General features: G+C 38.1%; 1 protein-coding gene across 1 annotated transcript in view; it reads left to right on the forward strand.

The window, feature by feature from the left end:
* The window catches only part of LOC134531572 (sodium/potassium/calcium exchanger 4-like), a 139,979-nt gene that overhangs the window by 43,702 nt on the left and 73,279 nt on the right, over positions 1 to 22,998 (forward strand). Inside the window, exon 3 of the mRNA XM_063367283.1 lies at positions 1,158 to 1,345. Coding sequence (XP_063223353.1) covers positions 1,158 to 1,345 — 188 coding nt within the window. The remainder of the gene's footprint in view (positions 1 to 1,157; positions 1,346 to 22,998) is intronic.

Here is a 22,998-nt window from a genome sequence, read left to right on the forward strand (position 1 = left end):
TGGTGTGCTTGCAATGTTAAATATGGTCAATTTTAGTGCAGTGCGAGAAAGAGACTGCATGGGTTTACTGGTATGGGGATTTGCGGGGTTAAACAAAGTGAACATATAGCTTGTCGTAAAGATCAGAGAGAGAGAGAGAGAGAGAGAGAGAGAGCGATAGTAAGGGTCTGAATGGGATGAGTGGTAATGTGTGCATGCAGGGGTGTCAATATTGTGTACTTATAGCAGGATGTAAATTGCAGCGAGAAGAAGGGGCTGCACGGGCTGAGTATAATGGTGTACTTTCAGCATTACACATTATGAACAACTAGCTGGAAGTTTAAGAGCAGAGAGAGGTGCGGGTTGCATTCTCCGGGTGGTGTGGTATAAATGCAAGGTTACACATGGTAAAAATATAGATGTATTTTGAAGAGCAGAGAGAGTAGTAAACTTTATGAACTGAGTTTAATGGTGTACATGTAATGTTACACATTGTAAAAATCAAAATGTATGTAAAAGAGTAGAGAGAGAGGAGCAGACTGCTTGCTCTGAGTGGTATGATGTACATGCAAGGTTACACATAATAAAAATTTAGATGTGTGGAGAAAATCATAGTGAGGAGGAGACTGCGTGCGCTGAGTGTTATGGTGTGGTTACAAGTTTACACATAGCGAACATCTAGATGTTTGTTGCAAAGTAGCGAGAGTAAACCTTCATGAGTTAAGTATTGTAGTGTGCTTGCCGGGTTACATAAGGTGATCATCTAGCTGGACATATAAGAGCAGAGGGAGGAGTGGGTGGGATCCGCTAAGAAGTATGGTGTGCTTGTAGATTTAGAAATTTTGAACAACTTGCTAGATTTTGAAGAGCAAAGAAAAGAGAAGGAACTGAACGCGCTGAGTGGTATGGTATGCATGCAGGGTTACACATAGTGAATATCTAACTGGTTGTATAAGTCCAAAGAGGAGTGGTCTGCATGCGCAGTTTAGTATGGTGGTCATGCAGGGTACACAAGTTGATCATATAGCCTAGTGTTTAAGTGAAAAGAGAATAAGGGGCTGTATGCACTAAGTGTTATGGTGTGCTTGCAGTGTCACACATTGTGAACATCTAGCTGTTTGCAGGAGAGGACAAGTAGAAGGGGGCCGCATGCGCTGAGTGGTATGGTTTGCTTGCAGGGCTACATATCTCGAAGGATGTGGCGGGGGCGACATTCATGGCAATGGCAACCTCGATGCCAGAGATGTTCGTCAACATTATCGGCACGTTCCTGACGGAGTCAGACTTGGGGGTGGGCACCATCGTCGGCTCAGCCGTCTACAACACGCTGGCCGTCGTCGGCATCGCGGGGATGTTCGCGCCTATGGTGCGTGCCGAGCCTCTTGCCTCTTCATTCTAGTCCACCTGTCTTATTCTCACACCTAGTATACTTGCAATACTCCCTTACCTAGTCCCCCTTCCATGCTCACACACCTAGTCCCCTTCCATGCTCACACACCTAGTCCCCCTTCCATACTCACACACCTAGTCCCCCTTCCATGCTCACACACCTAGTCCCCCTTCCATACTCACACACCTAGTCCCCCTTCCATACTCACACACCTAGTCCCCCTTCCATACTCACACACCTAGTCCTCCTTCCATACTCACACACCAAGTCCCCCTTCCATACTCACACACCTAGTCCCCTTCCATACTCACACACCTAGTCCCCCTTCCATACTCACACACCTAGTCCCCCTTCCATGCTCACACACCTAGTCCCCCTTCCATACTAACACACCTAGTCCCCCTTCCATACTCACACACCTAGTCCCCTTCCATACTCACACACCTAGTCCTCCTTCCATACTCACACACCTAGTCATCCTTCCATACTCACACACCTAGTCCCCCTTCCATACTCACACACCTAGTCCCCCTTCCATACTCACACACCTAGTCAACCTACCAACCTTACACATCTATTTCACCTGCCATACACACCGCTAGTCCACCTACCAACCTTACACATATATTTCACCTGCCATACTCACCGCTAGTCCACCTACCATACGAATACATCTTGTTCATATAAGTTCTTAATCACCTAGAGAAAAATTGGCCACCTTTACACAACTTGTCTACTTACCACTGCTCCCACATACCAAGACCACTTGCCATCCTTACAAAACAAGTTTCTTAACTTTTTCATGCACATAGTTTGCCTGATGTTCTTACCTAGTTAGTTTGCTGTCCTCATTAAATTTTCAATATACCGTTCACACACAATGCTTTAAACTGTAATATTCCACACACACTTTTATAACTTAGAACCACTCTGTTTTTTAACTACACAAACCCCTGCACTTAATATATTTTATTTTGTATGAGTCATGAAGAGGGTTACAAATAACATTTCTGTTGTCATACATCCTTGAATGCTCTGTTATGAACCAGAAAATCTCATAATTAAATAACTAATGGTACATAAAATCGTAATTCCATTTTGTGATTCTCTCATTATTATGGATACTGTGAGAAAGATGAAGCTCGGAAGAATATTTTTTGGCTTAAACGAAAATATTCACTGCGATTATGTCACCAATAAACACTTAAACACATTATATAAAACAATAATTAAATAGTTCTAGACAAAAGTGTCTATTTATTACAGGACTACAGCTAGATGGATGGATGGCTTGTTGGCTTGTCAATCGTAAGGAATCGGTCATGTTAGGGCGTGTCCGCCGATCGTTGACTATGATCAGGACCACCACGCTCATTTGACGAAGTTACATACGCCATCTTGGAATACACAAATTTTGAAAATATGTAATTATTTAGCTAGAAATTCGGAAAAAATTCAAAAAACCATCAAAAATTCGTCTTACCTTGGTTGGAGCCTTGCTCGATGCAAAAAATTGTAATTTCAGGTAAAAATATATTTATTTAATAAATTATGGTCAAAATATTCTTTAAAAGGTTTAGGTACTATTCTCATCTACCAGCCTCCAATTGATTCGCTCGATTCTTGTTTTTGGTTAGATCCTTGCTTGATAGAAAAACATTATGTAAAATACACTTATTTAAAAACCATCGTTAAAAAACTTACAGTGGCTTGAATTCCACATCCACTAGCAGCCAGTAAGCTAGCGATGCAATCTTGGCCGCCATCTTCGAAATTCGTAATTATTAACCTATGAATTCTGAATTAAGATTGAATTTTTTTAAATTCTAATAATAAAATTTTAATAAAAACACGCAATTACATTTCAGAATCCTCAGTTCAAACCAGGGGAAGTAAAATAATTGAAATTGGCGTTGAATCCTTCCCCCACAGAAGACCCTGGCAAACTGACCTCACACCACTAATGGCGAGTTAGATATTGTATTCAGTCAATAATGACGTCATTAAAGCCACCTTGTTTTCGTTTAAGTGGAGGTCCCAGGCTTGTTTTCTTCTGCTAGAGGGCGCTACTGACGTATTAGTTTAAATATTACCCGTTAGAGTGCAGTATTATCATACAGTCTACTGTCGTGTCATCCGCCATCTTGTCAGTAGTCTTGACAGCCATCTTGGAAATTCTTAATAATCAACCTAGAAATTCGGGAAATAATTTAAAAATAATAAAAAAGCTTGATAAAATAATTATTTACTCGGTTGATTTCCATCCTTGTATCGATGCTTGACTGATGCAAAAAAAAGCAACAGATAATATAATTAAAATCACCAAACCAATTACAGGTTTGAGGAATAACCAAAAATTAAAAAATAACATTTATTACATAAATTTTACACTAACACTAGAATAAAAACCAGGAAATAAATAGAGTTTCAAGATTACTGTAATCGACTTATAAAGAGAAACGAGTACTTTACATGCCTTGACATGTGTTTTCAGGACATCTACACATTACAGTCGATTAACCATACACGACCAGTTGGTAGCTAGGCACCCATTCGATAGTCAGGCACATGCAGTAGGTGGCAAAGAGCGTCAATTCGGTAGGCAGACATGTGTATTATGTGGCCAGGCTTGTATTTAGCAGGAACGCGCATTCAATTTGTAGACTAGACACGTCCAGATGGTGGTCAGGTACTTCAGGTTTGTGGTCAGACTAAATAGATTAGTTGGTGGATAGGCACATTCAGTCAGTAGCCAGGCAAGACCTCTTGTTGGCTAGATACCTCCAGCCTGTGGCTAGGCACACCAGATAGGTTGGACAGAGACATAAGTCGTTTGGAAAGGCTAACACCCCAAGTTGGTGTCAAGGTACGCCAGTCGGAGACTAGGCATGTCTGTTCAGTGGCCAGGAACGCACTTTGAGTAGGTAGCAAGGCACATTCTGTTGGTGGTCAGGCATTTCTTCTCAGTGGCCAGGCACGTAATCGGTGACCAGCCACATCTTGATGTAAGCTTTGCATAATAGTTGGTTCACCAAGCACGCAAAGTCAGTTGGTCAAGCTAACACGCCTATTTGGTGCCAAGGAATGCTAAATCGGTGGCCAGACACGTCTATGCAGTAGCCAGGAACGCATGTCTAGTAGGTTGCCAGACCACCTCCAGTTGGTAGCCGGGCGGATCCAGTAGGTGGTCAGAGACATGAAGTTAGTAGCCAAGATGTATTTTTCTTCGATACTTGTCGAATATTTTAAACAGGTCATGTACAAAACAAGCGCATAGATCAAGCATCTCATGTTTATTATAGGCATATATATGTCATCTCCGAACCACGAGGCTTATCATATCCTGAGTTCAGACTCGTCGATAATCATCAAATGTATACAAGTACAAAGTGAAGCTTATCTTTAAATGATTTGTGCAATGGGAGTGCATGACTTGATGTAAGTTTTTGGACATACGCCATTGCTAAGAACTTTTTCTGTTGAAGAAAAACAAAAAAAAAATAAAGAAAAAAAATACCCAAAAAAGACAAAAAACACACAAAATTAAGCAAACAATTTCTGTTGTCAACAAGGATATGAACACCACAAAATATTCTGTAATAGGAATATGGTCAACAAACAAAGAAAAACAAAGAAAAATGTACTAAGATAACGAAAAAAAAAAACCCCACAAATGATGACAACAGAAAAATATTGAACCCAAAATAATTCAGCACAACAGTTGAAACGAGACAAAAACACGACAAAACGAAAAGACAAACGAACACAATAGTTTTACCAAAACAGAAACAAGCGACGTTTCGGGAACTGCTATCTGCTCCCGTCCTCAGGCAGAGACGCACATGGTATGGAAACACAGGTGCGACTGAGAAGGGGCTGGAAAAAGTACAAGTACATTTTTCTTTGTTTTTCTTTGTTTGTTGACCATATTCCTGTTACGGAATATTTTGTGGTGTTCATATCCTTGTTGACAACAGCAATTGTTTGCTTAATTTTTTGTGTTTTTTGTCTTTTTTGGGTATCTTTATTTATTTATTTCTTTATTTTATTTTTTAGTTTTTCTTCAACAGAAAAAGTTCTTAGCAATGGCGTTTGTCCAAAAACTTACATCAAGTCAAAGTGAAGCTTAGTCGTAAAAAAAGTACTTTCTACAAAAGTAAGTACATTAAAAAAATAAAGCACATTTAACAAAAAAGACACACATTTGTGCGAAAATTGAACATGGTAGCATACAGTCTCATCAGAAGAATATGATTTCATCAGTAGGATACAATCGATCGAAAGATGTGGTAAGATACAATGCCTCCAACAGTTTTTGCTCAAAAGATCGTTGGCTCTTAAGGTCACTGGCTCCAAAATTCATTGACCACAGAAATATTTTCTTATTCCGCCTTTAACTCCAAGGTCATTGGCTACATATGTCTTTGGCTACAAATGTCTTTGGCTTCCAAAATTTATTGGCTCCAAAAGTCATTGGCTTTAAATTCATTGGCTCTAAAATCATTAGCTCAAACAGTCTTTGACTCCAAAAGTCTTTGCCTCCAACAGTCTTTGCTTCCAAAAGTCTTAGATTCCATAAGTCGTTGGCTCCAAATGTATTTGGCCAAAACAGTCTTTGCCTCCAAAAACGTAATTGTCTCCAAAGAATTTGGCTCCGACCATCTTTGGTTTTAAAAAGTCATTGGCTACGAAAGTCTGTGGTTACAGCAGTCTTTGGCTCAAGAAATCATTTGGTTCAAAAGTCTTTGGCTCCAACAGTCTTTTGCTCCAAAAGTCATTGAATCCTAAAGTTTTCATTTAAAAATGTCTTTGGCTCCTGCCATCTCATTTCTACTGCTCCAGCAAGATTTGGCTACAAGGCGACTTGACTAAGAAGCTGCAAGACTACAAGACAACTTGGCTACTTAGCTACATAACTACTATACTACAGGATTACAAGACTTATATGCTACGAGATGACAGGGATACAGGTTTCTTGGCTACGAAGCTACAAGTCTATGAGACTACAAGGCTGCTTGGCTCCGAGGCTAGATGACTACAAGACCACGAAGCTACATTTATACGAGGCTGCAAGACTCAAAGGCTACGAGACTACGAGGCTACAGGGTTACAAAACTACAATGCTAGGACGGTACTAGTGTACGAGGCTTCAAAGCTACGAGATATAAGGGTATGAGACAACGAGACTACGAGACTTCTTGGCCAAAAAGCTAAAAGTCCGTGATACTACAAGTCTGCAAAGCTACGAGGCTACGTGGCAACAAAGGCTAATTGGCTACGAAGCTACAAGTATACCAGTCTAAAAGGCACCAAGGCTACGAGACTACGAGTTTACAGGTTTGCAAGACTATGTGGCTGCGAGATTACGAGACTACATGGCTACAAGTCTACAGTACTTCAACGAAAAACGATACTACAATACAACTAGGCTACAAGTTTACGAGACTACGAGACTACATTTCTCTAGCTGTCTCTGACTCCATTCAGCTGCGAGATTTAATTTATCTCATGGAATAGAACTTTTGCAAGTAGTTCCGATTTTTGTCAACAGATGTCGCCTCATGTTGAGTTGAGGTAAATATTAATAATTTTTTATATTGTATTGCAAGATAAGGAGGGCATCGCTATACTTAAAAAAATAACGAAGTTCGACTTGCATTTCAGTGTTTCTCAACTTTCGAAAGAAATCGTAATAGACTGTGTAATATATATATATATATATATATATATATATGTCCGAATTTCAACTCATAATAATATTGTTAGTAATGATTTGGTTGCAGAAAAACACTTGTCTGAATACTAAAAAAAAAAAAAAAAAAAAAAAGCAGGAATATTTTATTCAGGAATAACCAGAAACACTAGGAGAATATCAGCAGAAGTCTTGCCAAAAATAACCATCAGCAAACTGAGAAATCCAAAAAAATATTGACACGAATAATCAAGTGGATACGGAGAAAACCAACAGAAGTCTCGCCATGAGTGACCAGATGCACTTGGAGAAATCAACAAAATATTGACAGAAATAATCAGGAGCATATGGAGAAAACCAACAAAATATTGACAGAAATAATCAGGAGCCCACTGAGAAAACTAACGCACGTTTACCTAAATCAACATCAGTGAATAAAACAATTATGTTAAAACTAAACAATATAAAATAAATAAATAAAAATTATAAATTTACAAACAACTTATGTTAATTTTGAACTTCTTTTTTGTTCAGCAATGAAATTATCAAAGTATGAGACGGAATATGTTTTTAATTTTTTAGTTAATTTTATTAATTTATTTTTTATTTTAATTTTTTTTTGTTATTCAATGATCTTTATTAAGGAAAACGTGCATTCGATTTCTTCGTGTGCTCCATATTATTTCTGTTAGTATTTTTTTGGTTTCTCCAAGTGCGTCTTCTGATTATTCCTGACGAGATTTTTCTGTTGGTTTTCTTCGCGTGCTCTTGATTATTCGTGTCAATATTTTGTTAGATTTATCTGTGTGCTCCTGGTTATTATTGGCAAGACTTCTGCTTATATTCTTCTAGTTTTATGTTTACTCCCGAGATAAGTATTTCTGCACACACACACACACCTACACCACACACACACACATAAATATATATATATATATATAATCGTAATTAGACAAGCAAATTTATTCGTTCGGAATATCTTTAGTTAGTGAATTTCTTCTACCAATCCATTATATTTTTACAAGGTGGTATTTAGTTAAAAATATATATATAAGTATATATATATATATATATATATATATATATATATATCAATTAATTGCTATGCCTTGATAAATTTGAGAAACACTGCCATGCAAGACAAACTTCCTTCTCTTTGACATCTAGCGTTGACCCTCCTTCTCTTGCCATCGTTATTGAGCATCCTGCCTCCCACATAAAAAATAAATAATATAACCTCAACACAACACGTGGCGACATATATTGGCGAAAATCGGAACTACTTGCCAAAGTTCTATTCCATGAGATAATCAAATCTCGCACCTGAATGTAGCCAATGACAGTTAGAGCCATGAAGTCTCGTAACCTCGTAGACTTATATCCTAGTATCCTTGTAGTCTCGTAGCTAGTTAAATCACTGTAGACTTGTAGCCATGTAGTCTCGTAATCTCGCAGCCATGTAGTCCTGTAGACTCCCAGATTCGTAGCATTGGAGCCTTTTAGCCTCGTAAAATTGTAGCTTCGTTGCCAAGTAGTCTTTGTTGCCATGTAAATAGTGTAGAATAGCCAGTCCGCGGACTGGATTTCTTTTAAGGTGTTGAGTTGGGTTGAGGTGCCGGTCCGCGATGTCATGGCAGACATCTTGGATGACCTTGACCTTGTCTATTGAAATAGACCTTGATCTTAAAAATTTGACAAAAATGACCCAAAATGTGCCGAAATGTGCCAAAAATTAGCCAAAATTCGCTCAAACTTACAGTTGTCTGGGAAAAAAATCCGACAAATAATCTCAAATTTTTTTACAAATAATAAATTTCTTTATTTCGAGGGAAAAAATCTCTTTTTGAGGGAAAATTTCCCGTTTTATTCCATAAAAATGCAAAATGCTTGTAATGTCCATATTGAGGCTTAAGCATCCATATCTACAGCCTCCGATAAGCCTATAACACCATAATGGATTAAGACGTCACTGTTGCAATTTTATTTACGTTCGCCATCTTGAAAATCCGTAATTTTTATGCTAGAAATTAGGAAAATGTTTTAAAATTTATGAAAAAATTAATTAATCAAACTTTAATTTAAAAATATTAGAAAAACGCACTTATGGCCTCGGTTCGAACCAGGTGAGTGCAAAATAATAAAAATGTAAACGATCCTTTCTCCACGGAAGCCACTGGCAGACTGACCTCCCACCACTTATGCCAAGGTATATATATCGCCAGCTAGTATGATGTCATGTCGGCCATCTTAAAAAAAATTGTCATTATTATCCGATTTTAATGAAATAAATTCTAAAATTTATGAAAAAATTAATAAATCAAATTTAAATCAAATATTATTTAAAAACACTATTGCACATTTTGTTATGGTCAAAAACTTGGATTCTAGAAATGTTACAAATTTCGTTACGCCCGCCATCTTAGATGTGTATGAAATAATCGTTGCGCGTTTAGTTACGGACACCATTTTGGATTCTAGAGTGTTGCATTTTTTGTTACGCTCCGCCATCTTGAAAATACATAATTTTCATGCTAAAAATTTTGTAAAAAGATTTAAAATTTATAAAAATTATAATTAATCAAAATTTAATTTAATATTATTTTAAAAAAGCAATTAAGTTTTCGGTTTGAACCCGGTGAGGACATAAAAATTGAAAACAGAACCTACCTTCATGGAAGCCGCAGGCAGAATGACCTCCCATTACTAATGTCGTTGTATATATACATCACCAGCTATTATAAGGTCACATCTGTCATCATGTTTTCGTCTGCTGGAGTCCACCATATTGTTTTCGAATGATAGATTGAGCTACCATCACATTAGTTTAATTTTTATCTGCTAGAATGCAGTAACCATTTATTATTACTGTTGTGTCGCCATCTTGAAATTCGGACTTCATTTTGGAAATTCGTATTTATTTAGCTATAATTATGGGAAAACTTCCATAAATTCATTAAATAAATTTTCAATTAATATACTGATTTATTCGATTTGTTCCTGTCCTTGGTTCGAGCCTTGGTCACGGCAAAAATGGTAATTTTATATAAAATACCACAAAGGTTACAAGTTCGAGAAATAAAGCAACACAAATTCCAATAAAATGTTTATTACGTAAATTATAGAAATACAGACAATCTTATTACTCTGCTTTCTCAAATTTGTACAGTTTTCTTAGAAGACAAAGCGAGTCCTTTGCATGCCTTAACATGTGTTTTTGAGTCAGTTATACATATCAGTAGATTAACCAGGCATGTCTATTCAGTAGCCAGCCATATAATAGGCGACCAGGCACATCCAGTCGGTGGTTAGGCACATCCAGTCGGTGGTTAGGCACATCCAGTCGGTGGTTAGGCACGCATTCATCGGTAAGGCACGTCCAGTAGGTGCCAAGGCGCGTCCAGTCTGTGGCCAGTCATGTATAATCAGTGGTCAGGCATGTATTTAGAGTACAACCATATTCAGGCTGTTGGCTAGACACGTCCAGTTGGTGGTTGGGCACTTCTAGATGTTTGATGTCAGGTTAACACGATTAGTTAGTGGTCAGTCACATCCAGCCGGTGGCCAGAAAAAGCCATTAGTTTTTGGCTAGACACCTCCAGCCTTTTGTCGGGCACATATATTAAGTGGTCAGCAAGGACATCCAGTAGGTGACAAGATGTATTGAATTGGAAGTTAAGCCTTTCTATTCAGTAGACAGGAACGTAATCGTGTCCAGGAGCATTGAGTTTGTGGTCAACATGACCAGTTATCAGTTAGGCATATCCAGTCAGCGTCAATGCACGACCAATTGGTGGTCAGGCATGTATTCGGTGGTCAGGCACGTCCAGTAGGTGTCACTACTCACCTAGTCGCTAGCCAGGAATGCTATTCAGCGTTCAGGCACGTATGTTCATTAGTTGACAAGTCATATCTAGTTGGTAGCCAGGCGCATTCAGTAGGTGGTCAAACACATCCAGTCAATATCCAAAAAAATATTTTTCGTCGATACTCGGTGCACATTTTAAACAGTCCGTGTACTAAATCATACGCATAGGCAAAGAGTCTCCAAACAAAGAGGTTTCATTCAGCGAACTGCGACCATCATTTTAAACTGGTCATGTTCAATGTCATGCCAATATACCAGTCGTCTCCGAACCATGAGGCCAATCATTCCCTGAGTACAGACTTATCTATACACATTAATCTAAAAAACGGAAGCAGTTTCTAAAAAGAGCTCATTAATAATAAAGAAGTGCATTATAAATGAAGCACATATGGACGAAAATTCGATGTGGTGTGATACGATCTCGCAAATATACGAGAGGCTCCAACTACACCAATGCTCCAAGTGCTCCAAGTGCTCCAAAGTTCCAAAGCTCCAAGTGCTATAAGTACTCCCAGAGCTCTTAATCTCCAATCGCTCCCAGAGCTCCATTGCTCCAAAAGCTACAAATGCTCCAATGGCTCCAGTAGGCCAACAGCTCTAAGAGCTCTAAAGTTCCAAATGCTCCAATTGCTGCAACAGCTCCAACTGTTCCAATTAATCCATCATCTCCAATTGGTCCAAGTGCTCCAACGGTCCAACTGCTTAAATTGCTCCAAGTGCTCCAATTGCTCTTATGTGCAATTGACACGCAATGTACACGCAATACACGCAATAACCACGCAATTTATGCACTGGACACACAATATACACGCAATGACCACGCAATGTACACAGCAAACACGCAATGTACACTCCGAGCACGCAATGTATAAACAGGACACATATTTAACGAAACGGACCCACATTTGTACGAAAATTCGTCAAAAAGGAAGCAGATTTAACGAAAAGGACGCACATTTGGACGAAAATTCTACAAAAAGGAAGCACTTTTAACGAAAAGGACGCACCTTTGAACGTAAATTCGAGTACAAAGACCTACATCTAAAAAAAGACGTACATGTAGATACAATAAAATCAGTAGGATGCGATCATCAATTTACGATAGAATATAAACAGTCATTGACACTAACAGTCATTCGTTCCATCAGTCATTGGCTCCATAAATTGTTTCCAACAGTTATTGGCTCCATTTGTCCTTGGGTCCATCAGTCTTTTAGCTCCGACAGTCATTGGCTTTATCAGTGTTTAGGCTCCAATAGTCTTTGGCTCCATCAGTCTTTTGGCTCCAACATATATTGGCTTCAAAATGTCTTAGGCGTAGCTGCTATTCAGTTACTTGACTAGGATGCTACGAAGTTACGACACTACATGTCTACAAGACTACGAGGCTATAAGACTAATAGGCTACAATTCTACGAGGCTACAAGTCTATGTGGCTACGAGACTACTTGGCTCTAACTATTTTGGACTTTATTTAGATGCGTGAAGTTAATTTATCTCATGCAAAAGGAAATTGTTGTAAGTAGTCTCGTTTCTTGCCAACAGATGTCGTAACGTGTTGCCTGCAGGTAAATATTATGTATTTATTTTATGTGGTATGCGGGATGCTCACTAACTAACGCAAAAGAAGGAACGCTTCGCTAGACAACAAGGAGAAGGAAGTTTGTCTTGCATGTTAGTGCTTCTCAGCTGTCTCAAAGAATATTATTTGACTGAGTAATGGATGTTTTTTGTTTTAATTCCACCTGATAAATTTATCTTTAGTTATAAGCTGGTAGCAGAAATTCATAATTATATGTAACTCAAAATAAAACTGCGTGACTCATCAAATAAAATTTTTCATGCAGGGATCGATTTCTCAGAAATAACCAGAAGTATGTGGAGAAACCACAAGAATTACCAGAAGCACTTTGAGAATCCAAATCAGGAGCACATGGAGAAAACCATCAAAATATTGTCAAAAATAGCCAGGCGCACACGGAGAAAACTAACGCACATTTTCCTTAATATCAGAAAATTAAAGAAAATAATAATAATAAAAATTAACGTATTTTGGAATATTTCCCGAAATGATAGCTAAATATTTACGAATTTCCAAAATGTCCAAATGTCAAGATGGTGACGCCACAGTAATAATAAATGATTACTGCATTCTAGCATGTAAATATTAAACTAACATGATGGTAGCGCATTCTATAGCTATTCGAAAACAAGATGGTAGAATCCAGCAGACGAAAACATGATAGCATATGTGGTCTCATACTAGCTGGCAATGTATATATACAACGGCATTAGTGATGGGAGGTCATTCTGCCTGCGATTTCCACGGAGGTAGGTTCTGATGTCAATTTTTTTTGTCCTCGCCGGGTTAGAACCGAAAACGTAAGTGCGATTTTTAAATATTTAAATCATATTTAATTAAATTTTGATAAATCAATTTTTTTATAAATTTTAAACATTATTACAAAATTCTTAGCATAAAAATTACATATTTTCAAGATGGCGAAGCATAACGAAAAATGCAACAATCATGTAACAAAATGTGCAATGGTTTTTTAAAATAATATTTTATTAATTTTTGATTAATTAATTTTATTATATATTTTAGATTTTTAAATTAAAATGGGATAATAATTACAGATTTTTAAGATGGTGGACATGACATCATACTAGCTGGCGATTTATATACCTTGGAATAAGTTGTGGGAGGTCTGGCTGCCGGCGGCTTTGATGGAGGAAGGATCAGTTGCCATTTTTATTATTTTGCACTGGGTTTGAACTAAGGACGTAAAAGTGTTTATTTATTTTTTTTTAAAATTAAAATTTGCATTATTATTTGTTTTATAAATTGTAGAATTTTTTCCAAATTTCTAGTATAAAAATTACGGATTTTCAAGATGGCGACCTTAATGAAAATTGCAACTGTGATGTCATAATCCACGATGTCGTCATAGGATAATCGGAGAATGTAGATATGGATTCTTAAGCCTCAATATGGATAACAAGCCGTTTGCATTTTAAAGGAATAGAATGGAAAATTTGTCCTCATAATGAGATTTTTTCCCTCGAAATAGAGAAATTTTTATATTTAAATTTTTTGATTTTTTTTGTCGGAATTTTGTTCCAGATGACTGGAAATGTTGGCGGATTTGGGTGAATTTTGGGCAAATTGTGGATCATTCCGGGTCATTTATGGCCAATTTTGAAGGGCAAGGTCGAGGTCAAAAGACAAGGTCAGGTCATCCAAGATGGCCACCGTGACTTCACAATCCAAGATTGCGGACCAACACCTCAATCCAACCCAGCACCTCACAAAAAGCCCAGTCCCTGGACCGGCTATCCTACACTACTCATGAAGCCTCTTAGCCTTGTAGCCTTATAGTCTCTAAGTTATTACTTTTGTTGCCAAGAAGTCTGTAGCTCTGTAGTCACGTTGTCTCGTAGTCTTGTAGCCTTATATCTCGTAGCTTCGAAGCTTCGTAGTCTAGTAGTGTTGTAGACTTGTTGCTTCGTAGACCTGTAGCCTCATACGCTCGTATCCTTGGAGACTTGTAGATTCGTAGAACTGTAGCTTCGTAGCCTTGCAGCTTTGTAGTGTCTTAGACTTGTAGTTTCGAAGTTTTGTATTCTGTAACACCCCTGTGCCCTTGATTTTTAGTGTTAAAACACCTCTTAAAAGTCTTAGGAAACAGCTGATCAACAAGCTACAAAAATGACATAACAATTTAGAAACTCCCTAAACACAATCCATTTGGTAGTTAGTGGATCGGTAGATATATATAGGTACTCAATTAAATAAAAACAACAAAATACGTCATTTGATCTATAGGCTTCCTGGTTTATTTATATTAATATTCTTTTATGTAGTGTATAAAATTTCTTTTAATAGATTTTACCAGAAAACATCAAGGCATATTAACCATCGATCAACAAATTAGCATTTTAATATCTTAGCAATCATTAATGAAGAAAACATGAACACAATTTATAGTGCTAGCGAGTCCGGACCGCGAATCTAGCGAAAATTTAAGAAGGTCCTAGCCATAGTGAAATGTTTAAAAAAATAGAATAATTGCCTTGGTTTTGAATCTTATGTAAAAAAATTACAATATCACCATGTCCGATAAGGGTTGATTCTTCTTGAGTCACAACTACTGAAGATATAACTTTACATCGTTAACAAAAACTTCTCCCCTGTCCACTGGCACACCAAGATTGATGAAATTTTGTCGTTCAGAACTCACGACCAGAGAAAAATACGGCGGGAAGAGCAGAATAAATTTTGTTGCGGTTCCCTAAATTGACTTTCAATCACGACCATTCGTGCAGGGGTGGCTCTCTGATGACGGGGGTGTTTCTTCCATCGGTGGGTATCTCTTGCACCTGCCTGCAACAAGGTCCAATATAGACTGAGATTAGACCAGATCGCAGACAGACCATCAATCTGGCAAAAGCCCGCTATAAAGGAGCGAAATGGGGGAAAAATTGAAAGCAAAAGACTCTTCGAAGCAGGGTGATGACAGATGATTCCACTCATATTGCGCAATCGCCAGTTAGGACACGCGACGCGGAGATGTCGCGGAAGCACAAAGGAAAGCAATTAAAAAAAAATACTAAAACGTAGCTATTCGGGTTGGCTGACTAACTAACAGAAGATAAAGAAAAGTTTAGGGAAAAATTCCCTCGGATGAGACTATTACATCCTATAGCGCAGTAGAAGGCAATTCTACACGCGATTTATTAGTCGAGGTGCAACTCGATAGAGACGCCGATGTAGTCAGCCCAACAGGCCGCGAATTAATTCCATCATGGCGTCTAGATCGACTAAAAAAAAGGATGCTTGGACCCGTAAGGACGAAGGAGTGGGGGATATTGCTCAGCGCCGAACGGAGCCGAAGACGTCCGAGGCAAGGTAAAATAAAGTCTGTTGCTTGGTAAAAACCTCGATAGCCGTCGAGCGACGCGCGCTTTGTGGAGGCGCAGCCGAACTAAGTTTAACTTCGACTCGCAAATCTCGCGCTAGGTGACTTGCAACCAGATTGGGTTAAAAGGCCGGAGGGGGGGGGGGGGGGACAAGAATGCGCTCTGGCGGCCAAAGAAGAGAGAGAGGGAGAGACTTCAGGACACGGCCTCTAGAGTGCGCTGAACACAAGGGAAAGAGAACTAGGATGAAAAAGGTTTGATAAGAGTGAACAGAAGTCTGACAAAAATTAAATAAGAATAAAAATGCAAAAATTTAAAATGACAATTTAAACTTGAAATTTAAAATCTGTGCCAAACACACCAATAAACGGCACAATTACTGTAGCCTCGTAGTCTCGTAGCCACAACCAAATAGTATTGTAGTCTGGCAACTTTTATAACCAAGCGCTGTGTAGCCAAATGTCGCTTGATAAGTTAGGCCTAATACAGAAAGAGCTGAAGACAATTTGTAATAAAGTCTTTTGTAGTCAATAACGTTTGTTGCCAAAGACTGCTGGAGTCAATGAATATTGAAGCCAGAGAAATGTTATTAGTCAAAGACTGGTGTAGGCTCAGATATTTGGAGCCAATGACTTTTTTAAAGAGAAGGACTGTTATAGCCAATGATTTTGGAGCCAAATATTTTGGAGCCAATTTTTTTTCTCGAGCTAATGGCATTTTGAACCAAAGTCTGTTAGTGGCATAGATTGTTGGAGCCAATGACTTTTAGAGTCAATGACTTTTATAGCCAATGACTTTGGGAGGCAATGACTTTTTGAGCCAAACGATTTTGAAGTCAAAGACTTTTGTAGCCAATGACTTTTGGAGAAAAATACTGTTGGATTGATTGTATCTTACCACATATTACGATATATCGTATTCTATTGATGGGATCGTATTCCTCTGATGAGATTGTATCCTACCATGTTGAATTTTCGTTCAAATGTGTGTCCTTTTTGTTAAATGTGCCTTATTTTTTATATGTACTTCCTTTTTTCCGAATTAACTTTCTTTTTCGCCTAACATTAATTTTGGACTAGTAACCTTTTTGATGAGTATCGAAAAGTCTATACATAGAACCAGATTAGTCTTGTGGTTCGGTGACGACTGGTATATAAGTCTGATATTGATCATGACCTGTTTAAAGGGTTCCTGATTATCGAAGAAAAATATTTCTTGGTTAGGAGATGCTTGACCTATGCCAATGACATTTTATATGAACTGATTAAAATGTTCTCCTAGTATCGACGTTAAATACATCTTGGCTACTGACTGGATGTTTATGACCACCTATTGGATACGCCTGGCTATCAACTGGAGGTGGTTTGGTCACCTACTAGACATGCGTTCCTGGCTACTGAAAATACGTGTATAGCCACCGATTTGGCATGCCTTGCCATTAACTAGGCGTGTTACCCTGACCAACCGACTGACATGCATTGCTTACATGAAGACGTGGCTGGTCACCGATTACGTGTTTGGACACCTAATAGACGTGCCTAGCTACCGACTGGCATACATTTCCCCAACGTGAGGTGTTAGCCTGACCAAACGTCTGATATGTCTGTCCAACCTATCTGATGTGTCTGACCTCAGAAAGGAGGTGACTAGCCAACAAATGGTCGTGCCTGGCTACTGACTGTATGTGCCTGATCACATACTAGTCGTGTTAACCTGATCAAATCTGGTAGTGCCTAACCACCAACTGGATGTGTCTAGTATACAAACTGAACGTGCGTTTCCGCTTAATACATGCCTGACCGCTGAATAAATATGACTGGCCACCGAATGATCGCGCTTTGTTACCTACTGCTACCTGACCATCGAATATGTGCCTAGTTTCCAGATGGATGCATATTGCCACCTACTGGACGTGCCTAACATTCGAATATATGCCTAGCTACCAACTGGTCGTGTATGTTTGATCGACTGTCATGTGTAAATAAATTCTAAGTACTCATTTCTCCTTCTAAGCAGATTGCAGTAACCTTGGAACTTTAGTAAATTCCTTGTTTTTTTTTGTTCTTGTGGTAGTGTAAAATTTAGGTAATAAATCATTTTTGTTTCTAAAATCTGTATTTTTTTTTGGTAATTTTTTAGTTAAATTATGTTTTTCCATGTCTTGCATCGACACAGGGACGGAAATCGACTGAGTAAATGATTATTTTAATAAACTTTTAATTATTATTTTTTGATTATTTCCCGAATTTCAAGGTGAATTATTACGAATTTCCAAGATGGCGGTTAAGACGACCGACAAGATTGAGGATGTCACGACAGTAGACTGTTTGGTGATACTTCACTCTAGCGATCAAAATTTAAACTAATATGTCGGTAGCGCACTCTAGCAGACGAAAACATTACTGAAACCTCCATCAGTCGAAAACAAGATGGCAATCACAAGATGGCTGCCATGATGTCATATTGACTGAATGCAATATCTGACTTGGCATTAGTGGTGAGAGATCAATTTTTCGCTGGTTTCCAAGGAGGAAGGATCCATCTACACTATTGACCAAATGACTTCACCTGGTTTGAACTGAGGATTCTAAGACATATTTTCTTTTGATAAGATAATTTTTTTTTAGAAATTGAAAAAAAAAAGTATTTATTTATTCCTGAATTTACAAGTTAATAATAACAGATTTCCAAAATGGCGGCTAAGATGGCATCGGTAGCTTACTGGGGGCTGGTTTATCATTAATTTAAGCCACTATAAGGATGTCTTAAATTTTTTTCTTCATAAAATTATTATTTTTTATTTATTAATGATCTAACCAAGGCCAAGAATCGAGCGGGTAAATTGTAGGCTCTTAGATGAGAAACTTATATTTCTTCTAGAATTATTTAAACCATATTTTATTAAATAATATATTTTTACCTGATATTATAAATTTTTCGCATTTAGCAAGGATCTAACGAAGGACAGAAATCGACCTAATCCATAATGATTTTATTAGGCGAATTTTTGGATTATTATTTTTTTCCCTACTTCTAGCTAAACAATTACCGATTTAAAAATTTGGGTATTCCATGATAACGTATGTGGCATCGTCAAAAATTAGCGCCGAGGTCCTGATCTTAGTCAACGATTGGTGGACACACCCGAACATGGCCGAATCTTCACGATTGGCCAACCAACAAGCCATCAAGCACTAGTCACATAAGAAATACATTGAACCAGAAGCGGCTATTATATACTCAAATTAAGAATAAAACATATAGTTTTTCAACTTTTTTGTCTATTTGACTGTTTGTTTGTCTGTTTGTATGTTTGTCGTTTGTTTGCCCATTCATTGGAAACTTTAACGTATATTGCTGTACTTCGTTTTATTAGAAATATATTTTACTAACTTAAAAACCTAAGCTATATAAAATAACGGAATTCTTCCCCTAAGAGTGTTACAAAGGGATAAACATGGTAGTAGTATAGGAAAGTATGTCCGGCCACAGGGTTCAGAGTGTGGTTTGAGGTGGTTTCTGCAGCCTTGGAACATACATCACCGATGACGTCACGGCGGCCATCTTGGATGACCGTGACCTTTGACTATGACCTTGACCTTTGACTTTAACCTTGACCTAGGCGGCCATATTGGATCCACCATCTTTGGATCCACCATCTTTAAATCGAGCGCCCCACTCACTCTAGATGAAAGTTTCCCAACGCCGCCATATTTTTTTTCTCTTCCGCTGGAGGCCACCATCTTGGATACCGCCGACTTTATTCTGCTGTTTGTTCCTAGAGAGCCAGGGTCACTCTGTCTCATCACATAAGGTCGATGTTACATTACCTACCAGAGCTATTATGGTCCTTATCGACATATTAAATTTATTTTTTATGCAAAATACATTGGAAACACTGTGACTCAAACCATTGCCGCTCTGATCTTTAGGTTGAAACGCACGACCATATATATATATTTTTAATAATATGAGTGCCACACAGGCAAGTCTTGACAGTAACCAGTGTGTCAATCATCTCCCCCCCTTAACGTTGTATTGTTATGTCACCCCGAGACATTGCGAAATTGGAGTTGAGAATGTTGGCGTATTAAGACAACACAAATTACATCCATGTATACCCGGAATTCGAACCCAGAGCCCCCGCACTGTAGCCCGGTGCGTTAACGACTGCGCCACGGAGGCCGACCGGACCATAGAGACAGTTACCAGACTGAGAATTAAATAAGGTTTATATAAAAATAACATGCATATTCGGACTTGAATTTTTTTTTTAAAATTGAAGTAATAATATCATCACTTGTTCGAGACAGAACCGCCATCTAGTTTTAAGACATAACTGTTGCATGTTACGTTACAACCGCCATCTTAAAATTCCGTACAATTCAATGCTAGATATTAAAAAAAAAGAAAAAATATTTAAAAATGTGAAAAATTGCCTACTTCGAATGTTTAGTTTTTTTTAACGATTTCGGTCCTCGGTTCGATTTCCGGTGAGAGTTAACCAATAATTTATTAATGTTTTTAAAAAATTCTCAATAAAAATTAATAAAAATATCTTACTGCACACCCGACATTTTGAATTATGTCACCACTGTATCAATTATCGTGAGGGATGCTATCTTGAAAATCTTTTTTTATTGTCCGATTTTACTGAAAAAAAAGTTAAAAATTCATCAAAAAATTAACTTATTAGAATACTGATTGATTAGATCGATTCCTATCCTCGGTTCGAAACCGGTAGGAGCAAAAAATAAAAAAACGACAGATGCTACCTCCACGGAAGCCGCCTATACTGACCTCTCACCACCAATAACAAGGTATATATCGTCAGCTGGTTATGACGTCATGTCCGCCATCTGTCCTTCGTCTGCTGGAGACCACCATCATGTTTTCTTCTGCTAGAGTGTGCTGATGCCATGCTAGTATGATTTTCTGTTCACCATACCTTTGACCTCGACTGTTGGCATTGAACTTTGACCTGGAACTTTGACCTTCACCTTGAATTTTTACCTTGACCTTGACCTTTCTCCTTGCTCCTTGACCTTGAAATTAGACTTTCGACCTTCAAATTTGACTTTACCTTAACATTTTACCCTGACATTGAAATTTGACTATGACCTTACCTTGAAATTTGACCTGACTTCGAAATTTAACTTTGACCTTGACGACCATCATAGATCTGACATGTTGTGTTCAGTACATGCTACAAGGAGCTACCACCAACTAGAGGACATTGCCGCCATCTTGTTTTCGTCTGCTGGAGGAGATCATATTGTGTGTGTACTCGTCTTGCCATCATTACCATCATTACCATCACGCTAGTTTTATTCTAACCTGCTAGAGTGCAGTAATAATTTATTATTACATAGGTGCCCGCCATCTTGAAATTTGGGCGCAATATTGGCATTGTGTTATTATTTCGCTAGAAATGCGGGAAAAATTCCAGAATTCACCAAAAAAATTTACAATTAATTTACAAATCGATTACATCAGTTCTTGACCTTGGTTCGATACTTGAACAGTGACAAGTGTAATTAAATATTAAATAAATTTTATATTTTGGTTTCCATTACCTTTCGCGGAGTTTATTCACTCTACGAAAAACAACTCAAGACAATATACGATATTTTTCGACGAATTAAATACGTTGCAGATAAGTCTAACAATAAAGTCTAGTTTTTGATACTTAGAATAACCTCTAAACTGTTAATGAAAAAAGCCATCCATACATATAGACCGCAAGGTCGGCTCATAAACAATGTCAGACGTATAGACCAGTTATTTCCGAACCTCACGACCTTCTACATAGTCAGCTAATTATATTCAATTAAACCATCGTAACATGATTTTACGCTTACAAGAGGACCAAGAATCACATCAAAAAGGCAGCACATTTTGGAAGCACCATCAACAAAAAGGCAGCACATTTTGGAAGCACAATAATCAAAAAAGCAGCACATTTAAGAAGCACCATCAACAAAAGGAAGCACATTTGGAAGCACAATCAAAAAAGGAAGCACATTTTGGAAGCACCATCAACAAAAAGGCAGCACATTTTGGAAGCACCATAAACAAAAATACAGCACATTTGGAAGCACCATCAACAAAAAAGCAGCACATTCGGAAGCACAATCAAAAAACGCAGCACATTTTGGAAGCACCATCATCAAAAAGGCAGCACATTTGAAAGCTCAATCAACAAAAAGGAAGCACATTTTGGACGCTCCGTCAGTAAAAAAAAAAGCACACTCTACAAAATGAAAGCTCATTTAACGAAAAGGAGGTGCATTCTCCCGTTCATTCAACTCGGTAGGATGCGATCGTCAATGTAAATTTAGGATACAATGTCTCCAACAGTCTATGAATCCAACAGTTTTTAGTTCCAAAAGGCATTGGCTCCAATAGGCATTGGCTCCATCAGTCATTGACTCCAACAGTTTTTTGGCTCCAAAAGTCATTGGCTCCAAAAGTCATTATCTCCAACAGTCATTGGCTCCAACTGCCTTTTGCTTCCACAGCTCCAATCATATTTGGCTAGAATTCTACGAGTCTAAGAGACTATGAGGCTATAAGGCTACGAGTCTACAAGGATCTAGCTGGTCACGAGTTATACATGGCTGCGAGACTGCATGGCTAAAAGGCTGCGTGGCTACGAAACTTCATGTCTATGAAGCTACAAGGATTCAAGTCTAATCGGCTCTAAATGACTGCAAGGCTACATGGCTACAAGACCACTTGGCTACATAGCTTCAATTCTACGAGTCTACAAGACTCCTCCAACTGCCTACGAGTCTATAAAGCTCCAACTACTCCATCCGCATTATGTTATAAGATTGCAAGACTACTCGTTCACGTAGCCAAGTGTTACGATGACATCGTACTCAACCAAGATGGCGGGCAAAACGAAACATGCAACATTTATATAATCCAAGATGGCAACCATAACGATAAGTGCAACAGTGGCTTTTAAGTATTATTTTATTAAATTTTTATTATTCAATTCGATTGATTAATTTTTTTATGATTTTTAACATTTTTCTCGATTTTATAACATAAAAATTACGGATTTTTAAAATGGCGGACATGACGTCATACTAGGTGACGATATATATACTTTGACATAAGTGGTGGGGGGAGTCAGTCTGC

This window comes from Bacillus rossius, chromosome 5 (genome assembly GCF_032445375.1).
Source record: "Bacillus rossius redtenbacheri isolate Brsri chromosome 5, Brsri_v3, whole genome shotgun sequence".
Lineage (NCBI taxonomy): Eukaryota > Metazoa > Arthropoda > Insecta > Phasmatodea > Bacillidae > Bacillus > Bacillus rossius.